Here is a 13,832-nt window from a genome sequence, read left to right as displayed (position 1 = left end):
TCTGTACAGGGGGGGAAGAGAGAGATGGAGTCAGTTAATTAGGGTTTAATTTTGAACAAAATTCTGCCAAGCCCTTCTACTATTACAAATTACAAAAGGGTCCAATTTTTTTTTAAAAATGGTCCCAAACAAATAATTATCTAGTCTAGGGTATTACATGGTAGAAAGCTGCAAGTTCAAACACCTTATAGAACATGATTGGTTTCTTATAGTGTAGACTATATTGCTCATGAGTTACTATATTGCTCATGAGTTGCTTGCTCCTAACTAGGCAAGATATGTCAGTCGCTATTTATTTAGATATTTGTGTGCACTACAAAGTTTCACTTGTTATAGACTTGTACCCCTAGAATATTTTCCTTTCCAGTTCCTAGTTATGACTTAGTTGATTGACCTAATTGAACTTGTTTATGACTATAAATTTAGTAGATTGTTTATGCATTGGTTTATTTTATTTATTTTTTTATACCTTTGTCAGACCTGATCCATTTTTATGTTGGTTGCACTGGAATGCAATTTGGATCTTGGTGATTCCAGCATACCCATAACAGTGTATGCAAGGATTGCTGTGCCATTCATGACACAGTGGCACTGCCCCTCGTGCATACCAATAACAGCATACCCATAGCACAGTGGCACGCCACTAGCACCACGACACACATTGGCACGGGTATTTTTATAAAATTTTCATGAAAAATGGCTGAAGTGTTATATCTTGTACAATGTTAAGAATAGAGTCTTAAAGATCTTAATAATTAAAAATAACTTTTATATATAGGATGAAAGTATATGCATGAAAACTTCCTAGAAAACCACTACTGTCTGTAAATTCACTAGATCTATAATGATGAATAAAAAATTGAGAAAAATCATCTTGTATTTTTTCACGAAAATTTGGTCTCATTGTACAATGGAACTCATTAATTGGTCAAACTGCCAGTAGATTTACAAGATCTACATATTTCAAATATAGAAAATCCTTTCTAAAGGTTTTTATTCTCAAAAAAAAAAAAAAAATCAAAATGCATGAAAAATTCAAGCAAAAAAAAAAAAATTTGTTGCTAAGGTGTTAGCATGGCTTCATGCTACATGCCAACATGGCCTCAGCACAATACGGCACGGTCAGCATGGGGCGGCCCTGTCAATCCTTAGTGTTTGCAGATCCTACATAAACTGGTAAACTGAACTAATTTTCCTACTTAAATGTATTCCCTGAAAGTAGTCAATACCCTTTAGGAAAGTAGGCTGGTAACTCAAAACTTCCATAAGTTCTCAATTGTGAATAAATTTCAAATGTGAAGTATTCAATAATCTCATTTAGTCTAATAAAATCACATTTTTAACTGGCAACCATTCTTTTTCCAGGTTTCTCTGTGACATAAACTGATATAATGTGCATCTGCCTGTTAGTTTATAACAATTTAATGAGATCATAGGCAGTAATTTGAAATTTTAGATTGCTATTTTAAGTATCTTTTCAGTGCTATACAAAATCTAATATGGATTGTTATATTCAGCCTAATTTGTTATTGTTAAAAGGACCACCTGTTATGTGGTAGAACCATCATTACGTTTTGATCACAGGAAAAAGTTTGTTTCATCATTCTTGTTAGTATTATTGAAACAATTGAATAAAGGGAATCAGCAAGCATGCTTTCATCTGTTATTTTGCAAATTAGTTGCATTGTTTCAAATTCAAACTTTTTTTATATTCAGTCCTTATTTCAAGTTTTTCAGTCAAACCGGTTGTTTGAAGTTAAATTGAGACAATAATTATACTTTTCTAAGTTACATTGCCATTGTTTTCGGAGTCCTCATGTATCATTCTTAGCAGGGAAACAAAATAGCTAAATGTTTGTTTTGTTGCTTATACTTTTTATATATTTCCTTTATATTTATTGCACATGCAATAATTTAAGGTGTCATGTTATTTGGGCACAACTGTTTAAGCTCTTTCTGACTAAACACTTTCATTTTCAGGTTGTCAATCCTAGAAGGACATATGGGCCTGCAGCAGATATATGGAGCTTAGGTTGCACTGTTTTGGAGATGCTGACACGTCAGCTTCCCTATCCTAATCTGGAGTGGGTCAGTAATATTTAGCATTCAACTATTGCTTACATTTTAGCTTCGCAGGGAGTTAACTTTGTTATTGGGTCATTAATGAAAAAAGGAATGCCCCTCCTTTCCTTTTCTATGTGTTTGAACTATCAAAGAGATCGTGTAAAACTATCTAGCATGTTAGAGAGTCATAATCGGAAGGCACAAGATTTTTATTTTAAGACTCCTAGCTTTTAAGTTACAGCTACTCTTGGAGTCTATGGTAAGTTTGGGTGGTGAGGAGAGGTCCCTTGCTGCATTGTAGTTGCTGATATTATAAAGTGGCCTGCTAGCTATACTCTCCCCATAAATCCAGCTGTGATTGCCAGATCGTTAGCGCCGTTGTAACTCCTGCACTCTTGTTTGAATTTTTTAATTGGCTCTCCTATTGTGGACAAATCATGCTATTGTTGAGCAAATGCCATAAATGTTCCTCAGTGTAAATTGCAAATCAGCCTCTTGGTAAGGCAAAAACCGTAATCTCAGGTCAGTTACTATAAATATCTGTCTGTCTTGATTTACCGACTATAATGATAATGCCCAGTCTGTAGCTGAGCCCTGCTGCACAAACAGTATTGGCCCATTCTCAGTTCAATCCTTCTGCAAATATTCGGGCATGAGGTCGAGATCCATGGTCAATCTTTGAGATGTGTCCATTGTGTGCTTGCCCAAAAATTGTGCTAATATGTTCCTCATTACAGTTATTGCTGACCTCCTATAGTTGAGAATCTATCTTCTAATTCATGACGGACAAAGATTTGGATCTTTATGTTTTTGTACAATAATTGCATAGGATATATCAAATACAGATTACATTATTTTGGCAAAGTAACACTCTACATATAGGCGAAAACCTTAAGGAAACATTAGTTTCTTGGAGTTGTCATGTTGCTGAGTTGAGTCAGTCTTTGTCCTATGTTTGATGTCCCACACCTGTGCAATGGAGGATTTCTGTACATAATACATTTATATTACTAGAGGGAAGCTGTAGTGTTGCATGATAGTAAAAGATCAAAGAAAGGAACTGCAAGATACTCGGACACTAGTTTCCACTACAGCTGTTCAAGTACTTGAAATAGCATTGGAAGCTATTTTTTAACTTGAAAACTGAATTACACAAATCGCTGATAACTTATCCCGTATTAAATTATAAGTTGCGACCCACCCGGCATCGTCAGCGACTCAGCATATAATATATCTGAAGGAATACTTTAGTGTAGTGCAATGCTTTTTTAACTGTTCATGTATTTTCTTTTATTTGCAGACACAAGCTTTGTTCAAGATTGGTCGGGGAGAACAACCTCCTATACCAAACTTTCTATCGACAGATGCCCGTGATTTCATTAGCCAATGTGTCAAAGTAAATCCCGATGATCGACCCTCAACATCCCAACTTTTGGAGCACCCGTTCGTGAAGAGATCGATGTGGTCTTCCTCGGCTTCCAATTGCTCTACACGGCGGCGCTGACAGACAAAGTTAGCTCTGTGTGATAGTTGTCGCCCATTTACAATTTGGTAGAGACTTTCTCACTTCGATTTTATGTAATGTCATGTGCACGCCTTATGTATCTTCTAACATTCTACCAAAAGGGAAATTATTTTAAGAAGTGCCTATTTTGTTTATTTATTCTATGTTTGTTCATGTTTCAGATTTTGGTAAGTATGCTGGCCGTAGCTTGGATTGCCACTGACTTGGCATAATTGGGAGCTTCAGCAGTAGTCTCTAAGGTTCTTCCTTTATTTCCGGTTTTAGGTATGGCTTCTTTGAATGTAGTTTTGTCTCAAAATTCTTGTTTGTTCGAAGTCAATCTTGTTTGTTCGAAGTCAATTATCCTGCAGTTGGGCTGCAACTTGTTGTCTATTTATATGTAATCATTTTTTTTTATTTATCTTCATTTTTTTTCCATTATCTTGTGAATAGAAGATGTAAGGGGCCTGTGAACAATAAAAAAAATAGCTGCCTTTTCAACTCCATGTATAAATCATGACGTGGTCGAGGAAGATCACAGTAAATTTGTCCAAAAAAGGGTTTAAAAATGCAGTTCATTGATCTATGATTGTCGCTGGAGCATTGGTGAGTTCGAACGACGCAGTCGGACAAGTACTGGGTTTCTGCTAGTGTTTGAAAATGCAACCACAAAGATGGTTGCATTCTGTCCCTTTCTAGAAGGGAGGAATTCCCTCAAGGAATTCCGACACTGCATTCTAAATGCCGTTTTGTGCACGTCTTTTGGTTTGATTTTCAACTGGTGCTTTGTCCGATAGAAGATCAATCATTGTGTACTTGAGACTCTTGAAATTGATCAAATAGATCGTCGATGATGCCGGGTAACGGATATTTTGTTCTTAATTGTGATATTATGAAGTTTTTGATAATCCACACGCAACCTCAAAGTCCTGTCTTTTTTCTTGACGAATAGTAATGGGCTCTCTTAGGCGATACATCTGGTTCAATGAACCTTTTTGTCATGCCTCGAGATTAACCTTTTCAATTTGAAAGGGTTTAGTTCGATAGAGGTGACTATTTTTATTTTGAAACAAACAGATTGCGCAATTAGCCAATCGGGTGAAGTTTTGAAACATATCATGCCTCGGGATATGCATAGGTCCGCCATGTGCGTAGACTTTTTCTATCCATACGGACAGAATCTCTTCCATATATGCAGTCTTAGAATCTCTTCCATATATGCAGTCTTAAGCACACTACAATATGGTAGACAATCACGAGCATACAAATAGTGGTGGTTGCACATCTATAAACTTAAAGCAATCATACAAGCAAGACTTCCACTAGTAAACTACAGGGGTGATACCGCCGACGCATATCCCTTCATATCTCCGCAATATATCAAACATAGCTCTCACGTCTCCGCAACTAAAATATAAATTTCCTCCCATCGCTGTTTTTCTTATATAAAACTCTTTTGAAATCCATAATCGAAAACCAAGTGTACTTTCACATCAAAACTGATTGTCATACATTACAAACAAACACAATTCAACATTCAACTGTATAACTTAAAATATTTAACATTCATCGTATTTGCAAGCTTAAAAGGAAAGGGTCATCAACTAATTCTAATGGGACAATGCAATCTACCGAGATCCTTACAAAGCATCCTCTTTTTCAACACCCAAGATACCTGCTAGAAATAGGGTGTGAGATATAACTGAATGTATCCCAATGAGTATAACGCACCGGCGACGAGCAAGTTGTACCAACAGGTGTACAATAATCAGCAACGAAAAAAAGCAGGTAGATGGGTATAGAATGAATTTGCAAGATATGAACATAGCACAGGAATAAAAGCAGGATAATACAAGCTAGTCGCTATTGAAGTAAATGCATCAATATAAGATTTAGTGTAATATTACCCAATCATGCCACTTGGTCATAAGGACCTCAGGCTTATTCATAGTAAGTTATCTAGCAGGGATAATATTTAACCCCATACCCGAAGTTTAGCGGGGGAGGCTCACGGGTTGATCGGACAACTCTACCAGTAAAGAACTGTTGGAGAAAATCCAAAATCTCTAAATATCATTAAATTTTATAATTACTCTTATTTATTATGTTAATTAATTTGATGAATTAAATTTGATTTATTTCTTCTTAATTCCACATAAAGGCATGAATTAAGTGGAATTAATGTTGGGAACGTTGGAATCCCAACGTGCCATTCTCTCTCCATTATATATACAATGGATTGCACTGGTTATCTTCAATGAATGAACAGTGCTGAGAGAGAAATTTAAGTGAAAAAATGAAAGTAGAAACTTTATTTAAATTCTTTATTTTATTGTGTTTTGATCTTTTTATCATTGGGTGTTGAAAGAGTCTCCGTCAACCTCCTTCACGATCGTGCTGGCAGGAGGAGGAATTCCGGTCGTACCTTGGGGTGTTATTTCCGGTTAATCCCGCACGTAAGGGCGAGAATACGCCTTAGTGCAATGCCTTGCACGCTTCTGGATCAATTAAAATATTTATTTGGATTTTGTTATTATCGGTAAGTTGATTTTATTAATTTTATCACAAAATTTAGTTAGACTTAAATCACAATCAGATATTCGTTGCGGTTTTTCCCTAACAATCTAAGGCGTATCTCCAATTTGATTGCGATTAAATCTAACGAGTGCTAATCCAAAAATATATTTATATTTGTATATTGTATATAATTTGTTTGATAACTTGTTTGTATGATTGAAGTACAAAGTTAAATTAATTGGGATTAGCATTTTCANAACCTCTTACCTGCAGAATCAAATATTCATGCTTGCTTCATTTCTTAATTCAAAATTTTATTGTTGATTGCAGTATATTGTGATTCTATCATTCTTATTTACTTAAAAGTAATTAGTTAAAATCAAATATGTTTGGTCCATTAACTTGCTATTTAACCAAACTTAATTAAACATTGTTAATGTTTTGACCGTTAAAGTTTGGTGTACCTCAGATTTTATGGGGGCAGCTATTTTATCAGTTTGATAAATTTTGATATTATAATTGCTCTCGTGATTTCATTTCTTTTATCTTAATGTTTAGCTTGTAAATGAAATTGTTAAATTCTAAAGTTGACAAACATATTAAGTTGAGACAAAAGTTTATTAGATGGCTAACTTCTGATCATTTGTTTCTTTGAGTTTTATCAGATCTGATTAGAATTTTGCAGATTATTTATCGAACGGCCTGAATATGACTAAGGTCCTAAAATCATCGAGGGGGATGGGACTTTGCCGGTAAAGGGCCTTCCTGCAGTGGGAACCCAACCTTTGTGATAGGAGATCCCTTGAAGAAGATTCAATGTGGTAAAAACAAGCTGTCAGGTTGGCCAAAGAGCACTTTCTACAAATTTTATAGAGGAGCTTTAGCTCTAATCCCATCCCTATGGTGAGTAGTGCTCTGTGTAGTGGATTAGGTTGAGCTTAGAGCTCTTAATGGGATCCAAGGCGTAATTTTCGCGAGATGTGACTCTACACACATCCCTGGAGGAAACCAGCTATATAAGAGTATCCGTTTGTGACCGCGGCTATGTGAATGGGCTGTCCATAGAAGCTCTTATGAAAAATCAAGATACTGTGCATGGCCATTAACGCACAGACCCGCGACAGAGAATTCTGTACTGTGTGTGTGATAGTTGAAGTCAGGGCCAAAGGAACGTAGTTCAAGACCTGGTTCACTCCGATTCCTTCTGATGAAAATTATTTACACTAAGTAGGGTTAAGTCTCTTAAAGACGCCTCGCCTATTGCATAGTATAAACACCCGATGATTTATTTACTTGTTTGTTTAATTTTTTTGTGATTTTGAATTTTGTGGGGGATTGTTGGAGAAAATCCAAAATCTCTAAATATCATTAAATTTTATAATTACTCTCATTTATTAAGTTAATTAATGTGATAAATTAAATTTGATTTATTTCTTCTTAATTCCACATAAAGGCATGAATTAAGTGGAATTAATGTTGGGAACGTTGGAATCCCAACGTGCCATTCTCTCTCCATTATATATACAATGGATTGCGCTGTTTATCTACAATGAACAGTGCTGAGAGAGAGAGATTTAAGTGAAAAAATGAAAGTAGAAACTTTATTTAAATTCTTTATTTTATTGTGTTTTGATCTTTTTATCATTGGGTGTTGAAAGAGTCTCTGTCAACCTCCTTCACGATCGTGCTCGCAGGAGGAGGAATTCCGGTCGTACCTTGGGGTGTTATTTTCGGTTAATCCCGTACGTAAAGGCGGGAATACGCCTTAGGGCAGTGCCTTGCACGCTTTCGGATCAATTAAAATATTTATTTGGATTTTGCGATTATCGGTAAGTTGATTTTATTAATTTTATCACAAAATTTATTTAGACTTAAATCACAATCAGATATTCATTGCGGTATTTGTTCTAACAAGAACAGCATAGCGGGTTCGCTGGTATACATGGCATGTGCATTAGGTGCTTGACTGTCAAAATGCACAATGCTTAAGTATCTCACGGTCCAATGACCGACAATCGGCAGTAAGCTGAGAAACTTCAACTGGTATAGCAACAAAGCAACTGAGGCTAATCACATCTATAATGTCTGAGCAACTATGATCATCTACTCAACGAGTCATGCAATAACTAGAAACATAGAGTCTAGAGCAAAGAATTAAGAGTGAACTAACTCATTAGATATAAAATATAAGCATGATGTGATACAAGTATGGAATATATAATTGACAACAGCTAGAATAACAATACTAATGTTGATAATGTAAATAGTTAGGCTCTAATATATCAATATCTGAATCGGAGCACCCATTTAAATCGGAGAAAATCGAGCACACGATCCTCGCTAGGTGGTCTAGATGTTGTGTAATGTACTGAACTCCTACAAACTGTGGAATTCCAGTACGATGTAGTTTGCAGAGATGTACTAGTAGTACTGGCGAGGTTTGGGGAGCATTTGGAAGTTTACGGCACGAATTTGGTGTGGAAAGGGCCCCAAATACTCATATCTACTAAAGCAGCAGATTCTGCATTGGGTACCGGGACTAGGTACTGGGTATCGGTACGCAATACAGACACTGGAAAACTTGCTCTCGGGTTGAGGTACTGAGATTTGTGTACCGAAAAAAAATTCGTAGATTTTGCATTGGGTACCGATACACGAGATAGAGTACTGGTACGTAGTATAAATACTAGAAAATCAGCTCTCTGGTTTAGAGGGAATCGAGTTTGGGTACTGGTACTAAAGTCGTAAGCTTTAGTATTGCGTATCGATGCGCGAGACTAAGTACCGGTATGTAGTGGAGTGTCCGAAAATCCAACGTTCGAGTTTTGCGGGACTGGGAACCGGGTACTGGAAATAGAGGCCGTGTACTGGTATGCGTGTGTGAGTACCGGTACGCAGTGTCGCGAATTACCAGTTTTGATTGGTTTGAGCGAGTAGAAGTGGGAGGGGTTTTCTGCAATTTTATAACTCACTATAAAAGAAGGGGACTCCAGCCCTCTTTCTTGTTGGAGACCTCAAAAGAGCTCTCTCCCTCTTCACTCTCTCATCTCCTTTTTTCTCCCCCTCATCATTGGAGCACCTCTAAGCTTGCATGTGAGGGATTTAGCTTGGGAAAAGAGAGTTGGTGGTGGTGGAGCCTTTCTTCTTGACCAAGGAGAAGTGAGAGCTTGAGGCTAAGGTGAGGTTTTGAGATTTTCCCCAAGGGTTTTGGATTTAAGGTTCCTAAATGAGTTTTTATCAAACCCTAGACTAATCTAAGCTACAATTGTAGAGATTAATATGTGGAATTGGGTTTCTGCCATGATTTATGGAAACCCTAGGTTAGAAGAGGGTTTTGGAATATAAGGGTTCTAAAAATTGTTTAACTCTTTAAAACCCTAGATAAAGGAAAGGAAATCATTAGGGGGCAATATGATTCCGTGAAGTAAAATGGTTTTGGGGTTCAAAAATGGTAACGAACGATTTTTCTTGTGTTAGGGCAAGAAGCTTGGGGATAAGCTTGTAGTTCAAGGAAGAAGGCACTATTTGCAAGTGACTACAAGCAAATAAAGTGCGTTATCGAGCCTAAGGTGGGTTGTGTGTACCGAAGTGACTTGGTCACCACTCATGTCTAAAGTATAGTACTTAGACTAAGTGAGTGTATGATTGGACCTTGTGTTGATGAACATGTGTTGTAAGAATCATTAAATTGCATGAGAATATATTTACATGTAACTAGTAATGCATGTTATTAGAGCGCTAATTTTCATAAAGTAATGGTATGCATGCATGGTGTAAATAACCTATGTTATGTACTAGATGTATAATGAACATTCTCTAGGACATAGAGAACTAGACTTATGACATAGAAAACCTAGTGCCATTGGAACATTGGTGTGATAAATGTGTTGAACATGACAATAAGTGAACAAAGTTACATGAACTTAGAATGTGGACACTGTAGGGTTAAGAGAGAAACCCTAGTGACTCAACCCGAAGGAATTCCTGAACTCCTAACAACCTGTCGGCCGGGGGTGTGCAGCTGCCACCTAATGCCAATGGGGTGACTTGATGCCTATAAGCCTATGGTCGGGGGTGTGCAAAAGCCACCTAATACCGAGGCGAGAGGTGAGATGGATGAACTCGCTACCAAAAACTCCGACGGTCGGGGGTGATCGGGATGACACCTAATGCCGAGGAGGGAGTGACTTCATGAGTTATGGATTTGTGGCCGGGGGTGGACGATAGAATCGCCACCTAATTCCCATAAAAGGATGGCGGTGTTCCTCTACTAATTGTGTCACGCCCTGGAGCCGCCAATTTGGTCGGTTCGGGCACGCGAACAGACGCCGAACGGACAGCACCTCCCCTGTTCACCCAAGGCTCCAACGACATGTATAATACAAGCAATTCAAAGCAAATGAACGCAATTATACAAGGTTTGCATGAGGGCAAACAACAATTATAACAAGTGAAAGTATCGAAACTAACTAAACATTCAACATACAAGTCATTTGATTTCATTTGAATCAAACATAAGTAAATCTATCATTTTACATTCATTATTTTCCATTCAATTACATCACATTGGCCTTCATCCCAAAATATATAATTTACATCTCTTTCTTACAACTCTTCTAGTTCAACATACAAAAGTTGATTACTAAAACATAGGGTATGCCTATAACTCCGAGGCCGCTAACTATGGTACGATACCCTTGCCTCGATCCTCCGCCGCCCCGCTCGCGCACGGATCTGCAGGGTTAGTGGTGGTGTGAGAACTAAAAGAAGTTTCCAGTGGGTTCGGCCGCTGACCGCGCCGACTCGCCCACTAGGTCTATTCAGGCATATGTAATTCAAGAAAGGATAGATGACAAACCAACTAATGCAAAACTATTACTGTAAGGAAGTGAATTCTCGAAATCCGAGAGTTAGACTTCACTCAGAATCGACTAATTGTCGAGTGGGTAGGCTTCGGAAGAGCCGAAGATGTCTAAAACCCAAAAAGTGCATTGGAGTTGTAGTCCACGAGACAAACAGTGCAAATCTGCACTTGGTAGATTTTTTCTCTCGGGGACCGGTCCCTGGTATGGGGGACCGGTTCCCGTAAGCATGGTGTGCGGTAGAAAATCTCTGTGCACAAGTATTGTTCTCAGGAACCGGTCCCTATTGGGAGAGACCGGTCCCCGTACGCGCAACCAGCGAAGACAGGGAAAATTTGGCTACGTCCTGAGAGTTCGGCCCTCGGGGACCGGTCCCTGGCAGGGAGAGACCGGTCCCCATACGCGTAAAAGCTGGCAGAAGAGCTCTGCTCGCAGGTGATGCTCTCGGGGACCGGTCTGTCCATAGAGGGACCGGTCCCCGTGTCCGAAAACTGCCCAGGCAGAGCAGTTTGAGAGAGGCAAAGTGGAGGGGTTTGGGTGCAATTGTTACATTAGTTGAGGGGTATAGGAGGGATTACACTCTCTCTCTCCCTTATTTCCCCACCCAACACACACACTTCTCTCTCTCTCTAAGCTCTCTCTCCTCTCTTGAAGCAAGGAAGAAGGAGAAGAAGGAGAGGAAAAAAAGGAAGGAGAAGAAGGTGAAGCAAGCAAGGAGAAGGCCTTGGTCATCTTCCTCTTCCACCTCACACCATTGGAGCTAGCTTAGAGGTAAGCTTTTGAGCTCAACAATGGTAGAAACCTAGGGTGTGGATTTAAAGCTCTAGAAATGGTTTGATTAGCATTCTAGTATGCTTAATAGTTGATTAATGCTAGAATCTAGAGTTTTGTTGGTGGGTTTTGCTATAGTGCAAACCTAGGGCTCCAAATTGGGGCTTTACTTAATAGTGAGGTTTGATCTCAATTGATAAATGCGTGGGCGAAGACGGATTGAGCATTCGTCGAGCCGGTGAAAAGTTATCTACAAAACTAGACCGATTGAGCTTCGTTTCCACCTATGAGGTCGAAGCGACGTTGAAGCAAGTGCCAAATAGTGTTCTTAGCACCCCGACATCGTCGAAAGGTGGGTGGTGTCATCCCGAAGCAATCGGGTTCCTCTCTATGTCTTAGTACTTCATGATTTGCATCTTTTGCATGTTGCATTGTAGGATTGCATGTTATTCCTTTTCCTTATGCTTGCTAATGATATCGATGTATGAGTTGAATGCATGATGATGGTTAGATGAGGATTGGGTCTTGACATTGAATTCTATAGTGCCGAGAAAAGAGATGAACTCGATAATTGTTAAAGACATAATGATTGGCATTGACTGTTAAACAAACAAGAACGAGTGGCATATAATATAGTGTACGATGACACTAGTGACATATGAACATAGGGATAGGTGGATTCCCTAGTGATGACTCGTTGAACAAAGGACATAGTGTAGTCAAGTATTTACACATGGACATTGGGATAGGTGGATTCCCGAGTGACTTGTAACCCTAGAGTTGATAGGGTATCCTCAAGTTGAGAGGATTGATCATACTCACTGTCTGTTTATACCTGTGGTGGTCGCACTACCCAGGTCTTCGTGCACTCCGGAGTTTGGTGTGAGAGGGGCAGAGTTGATGCCCTGCAGGCGGCCTCGGGTTTGAGAGCGAGGTGAGTCTCCTTACCATACGAGGTTTGAGGTGAGTCGTGGGCGAACCCAAGTAGATCGCCAAGGATTGATTGAACATCAGAATAGCATTGTTACTTGAACATTTGCTTGTTAGACATGGATAGTGGACATAGTAGCATGTTAGTAAACCCTTTACTATACGATGCATGTATATATGACATATGATTGGGCATAGTAGCATAGTTTTCCTACTATTGCATATACAATTTTTCATAACTATCTATCTATCTGCTTTTGCCCACTCAGACCTAGTGGAGAGATCGGCAGAGTCGGCAGCCGAACCCACAGGAAACTATGGACAATAATTCTCACTCCACTTTGTTGCAGGGCCTAGTACGAGCGCGCCGGGCGAGGACCGCGCCAAGGGCATAGTGCCCGAGCAGTAGTACATAGTAGCTTCCTATTTTGCTTTAGCGCACCTATGTATATGAGAGACTTTTGTAGGTGAGGATTTGGAGAGCTATTGATGTATGTATTTGATGGTCATTAGTGAACCATGTATCCATTTTGAGAAGATGAAAGTGTAATTGAATGAAAATGATGTAATAGTTAGTAAAACTCTCTTTATTTCACTTGTGTATGCTTGTGGATTCTTACTCTTGGTATGTTTGCACTGTTTGTGCCCTTGTGATCGATCGTGTATGTATGAATTTCTATTTCCTGGGCAAATTCTTGTATATGATCCGGTTGTTTAGTCTTGGGCGGACAGGGGAGGTGCTGTCCGTTCGGCGTCTGTTCAACGCGTCCGCACCGGACCAAATGGGTAGCGGTCTCGGGGCGTGACAATTACAATGCCTGCAAGAAAGCTGTCAACAGATAGATAATCAGATACATGACAAGTATGCATGCATGTTCTTTTCCTCATTCATTTTGGCCTTTACCTAATTATCCCGGGGTACACATGGTTCACCCCAAACTCACAATCCACACATCCCGTCTACCGGGGGAGGCACTTGGCGCTACCGCCCGAGAGATCTTCGCCGGGGTACTTTCCCGTGGTGTCTACACTCCGGAGTACACCGCTTGAGGAGGAGCTACCTTCCTCAAGCCGGAATCAATGTGTGAGTATGATCCAATCCTCAATTTGAGGACGTAGCCAAACCTGCCTCAATGCACAAAGCCTCAATGCCAAGGATAGGTCATTACCATACCACATTCCCA

The 13,832-nt window shown here is 39.2% G+C and overlaps 1 protein-coding gene across 1 annotated transcript in view; it reads left to right on the top strand.

The window, feature by feature from the left end:
• LOC109721414 (mitogen-activated protein kinase kinase kinase 1-like) overlaps nt 1–4,126 on the top strand; it is a 60,520-nt gene extending 56,394 nt beyond the window's left edge. The window contains exons 7-9 of the mRNA XM_020249042.1: nt 1,981–2,088; nt 3,365–3,615; nt 3,751–4,126. Coding sequence (XP_020104631.1) covers nt 1,981–2,088; nt 3,365–3,568 — 312 coding nt within the window. The 3' untranslated portion in view covers nt 3,569–3,615; nt 3,751–4,126. The remainder of the gene's footprint in view (nt 1–1,980; nt 2,089–3,364; nt 3,616–3,750) is intronic.

Source organism: Ananas comosus, linkage group 15 (genome assembly GCF_001540865.1).
Source record: "Ananas comosus cultivar F153 linkage group 15, ASM154086v1, whole genome shotgun sequence".
In the NCBI taxonomy this organism is placed as follows: domain Eukaryota; kingdom Viridiplantae; phylum Streptophyta; class Magnoliopsida; order Poales; family Bromeliaceae; genus Ananas; species Ananas comosus.
The sequence above is the reverse complement of the archived record's forward strand: the minus strand, read 5'-3'. Positions and strand labels throughout refer to the sequence as shown.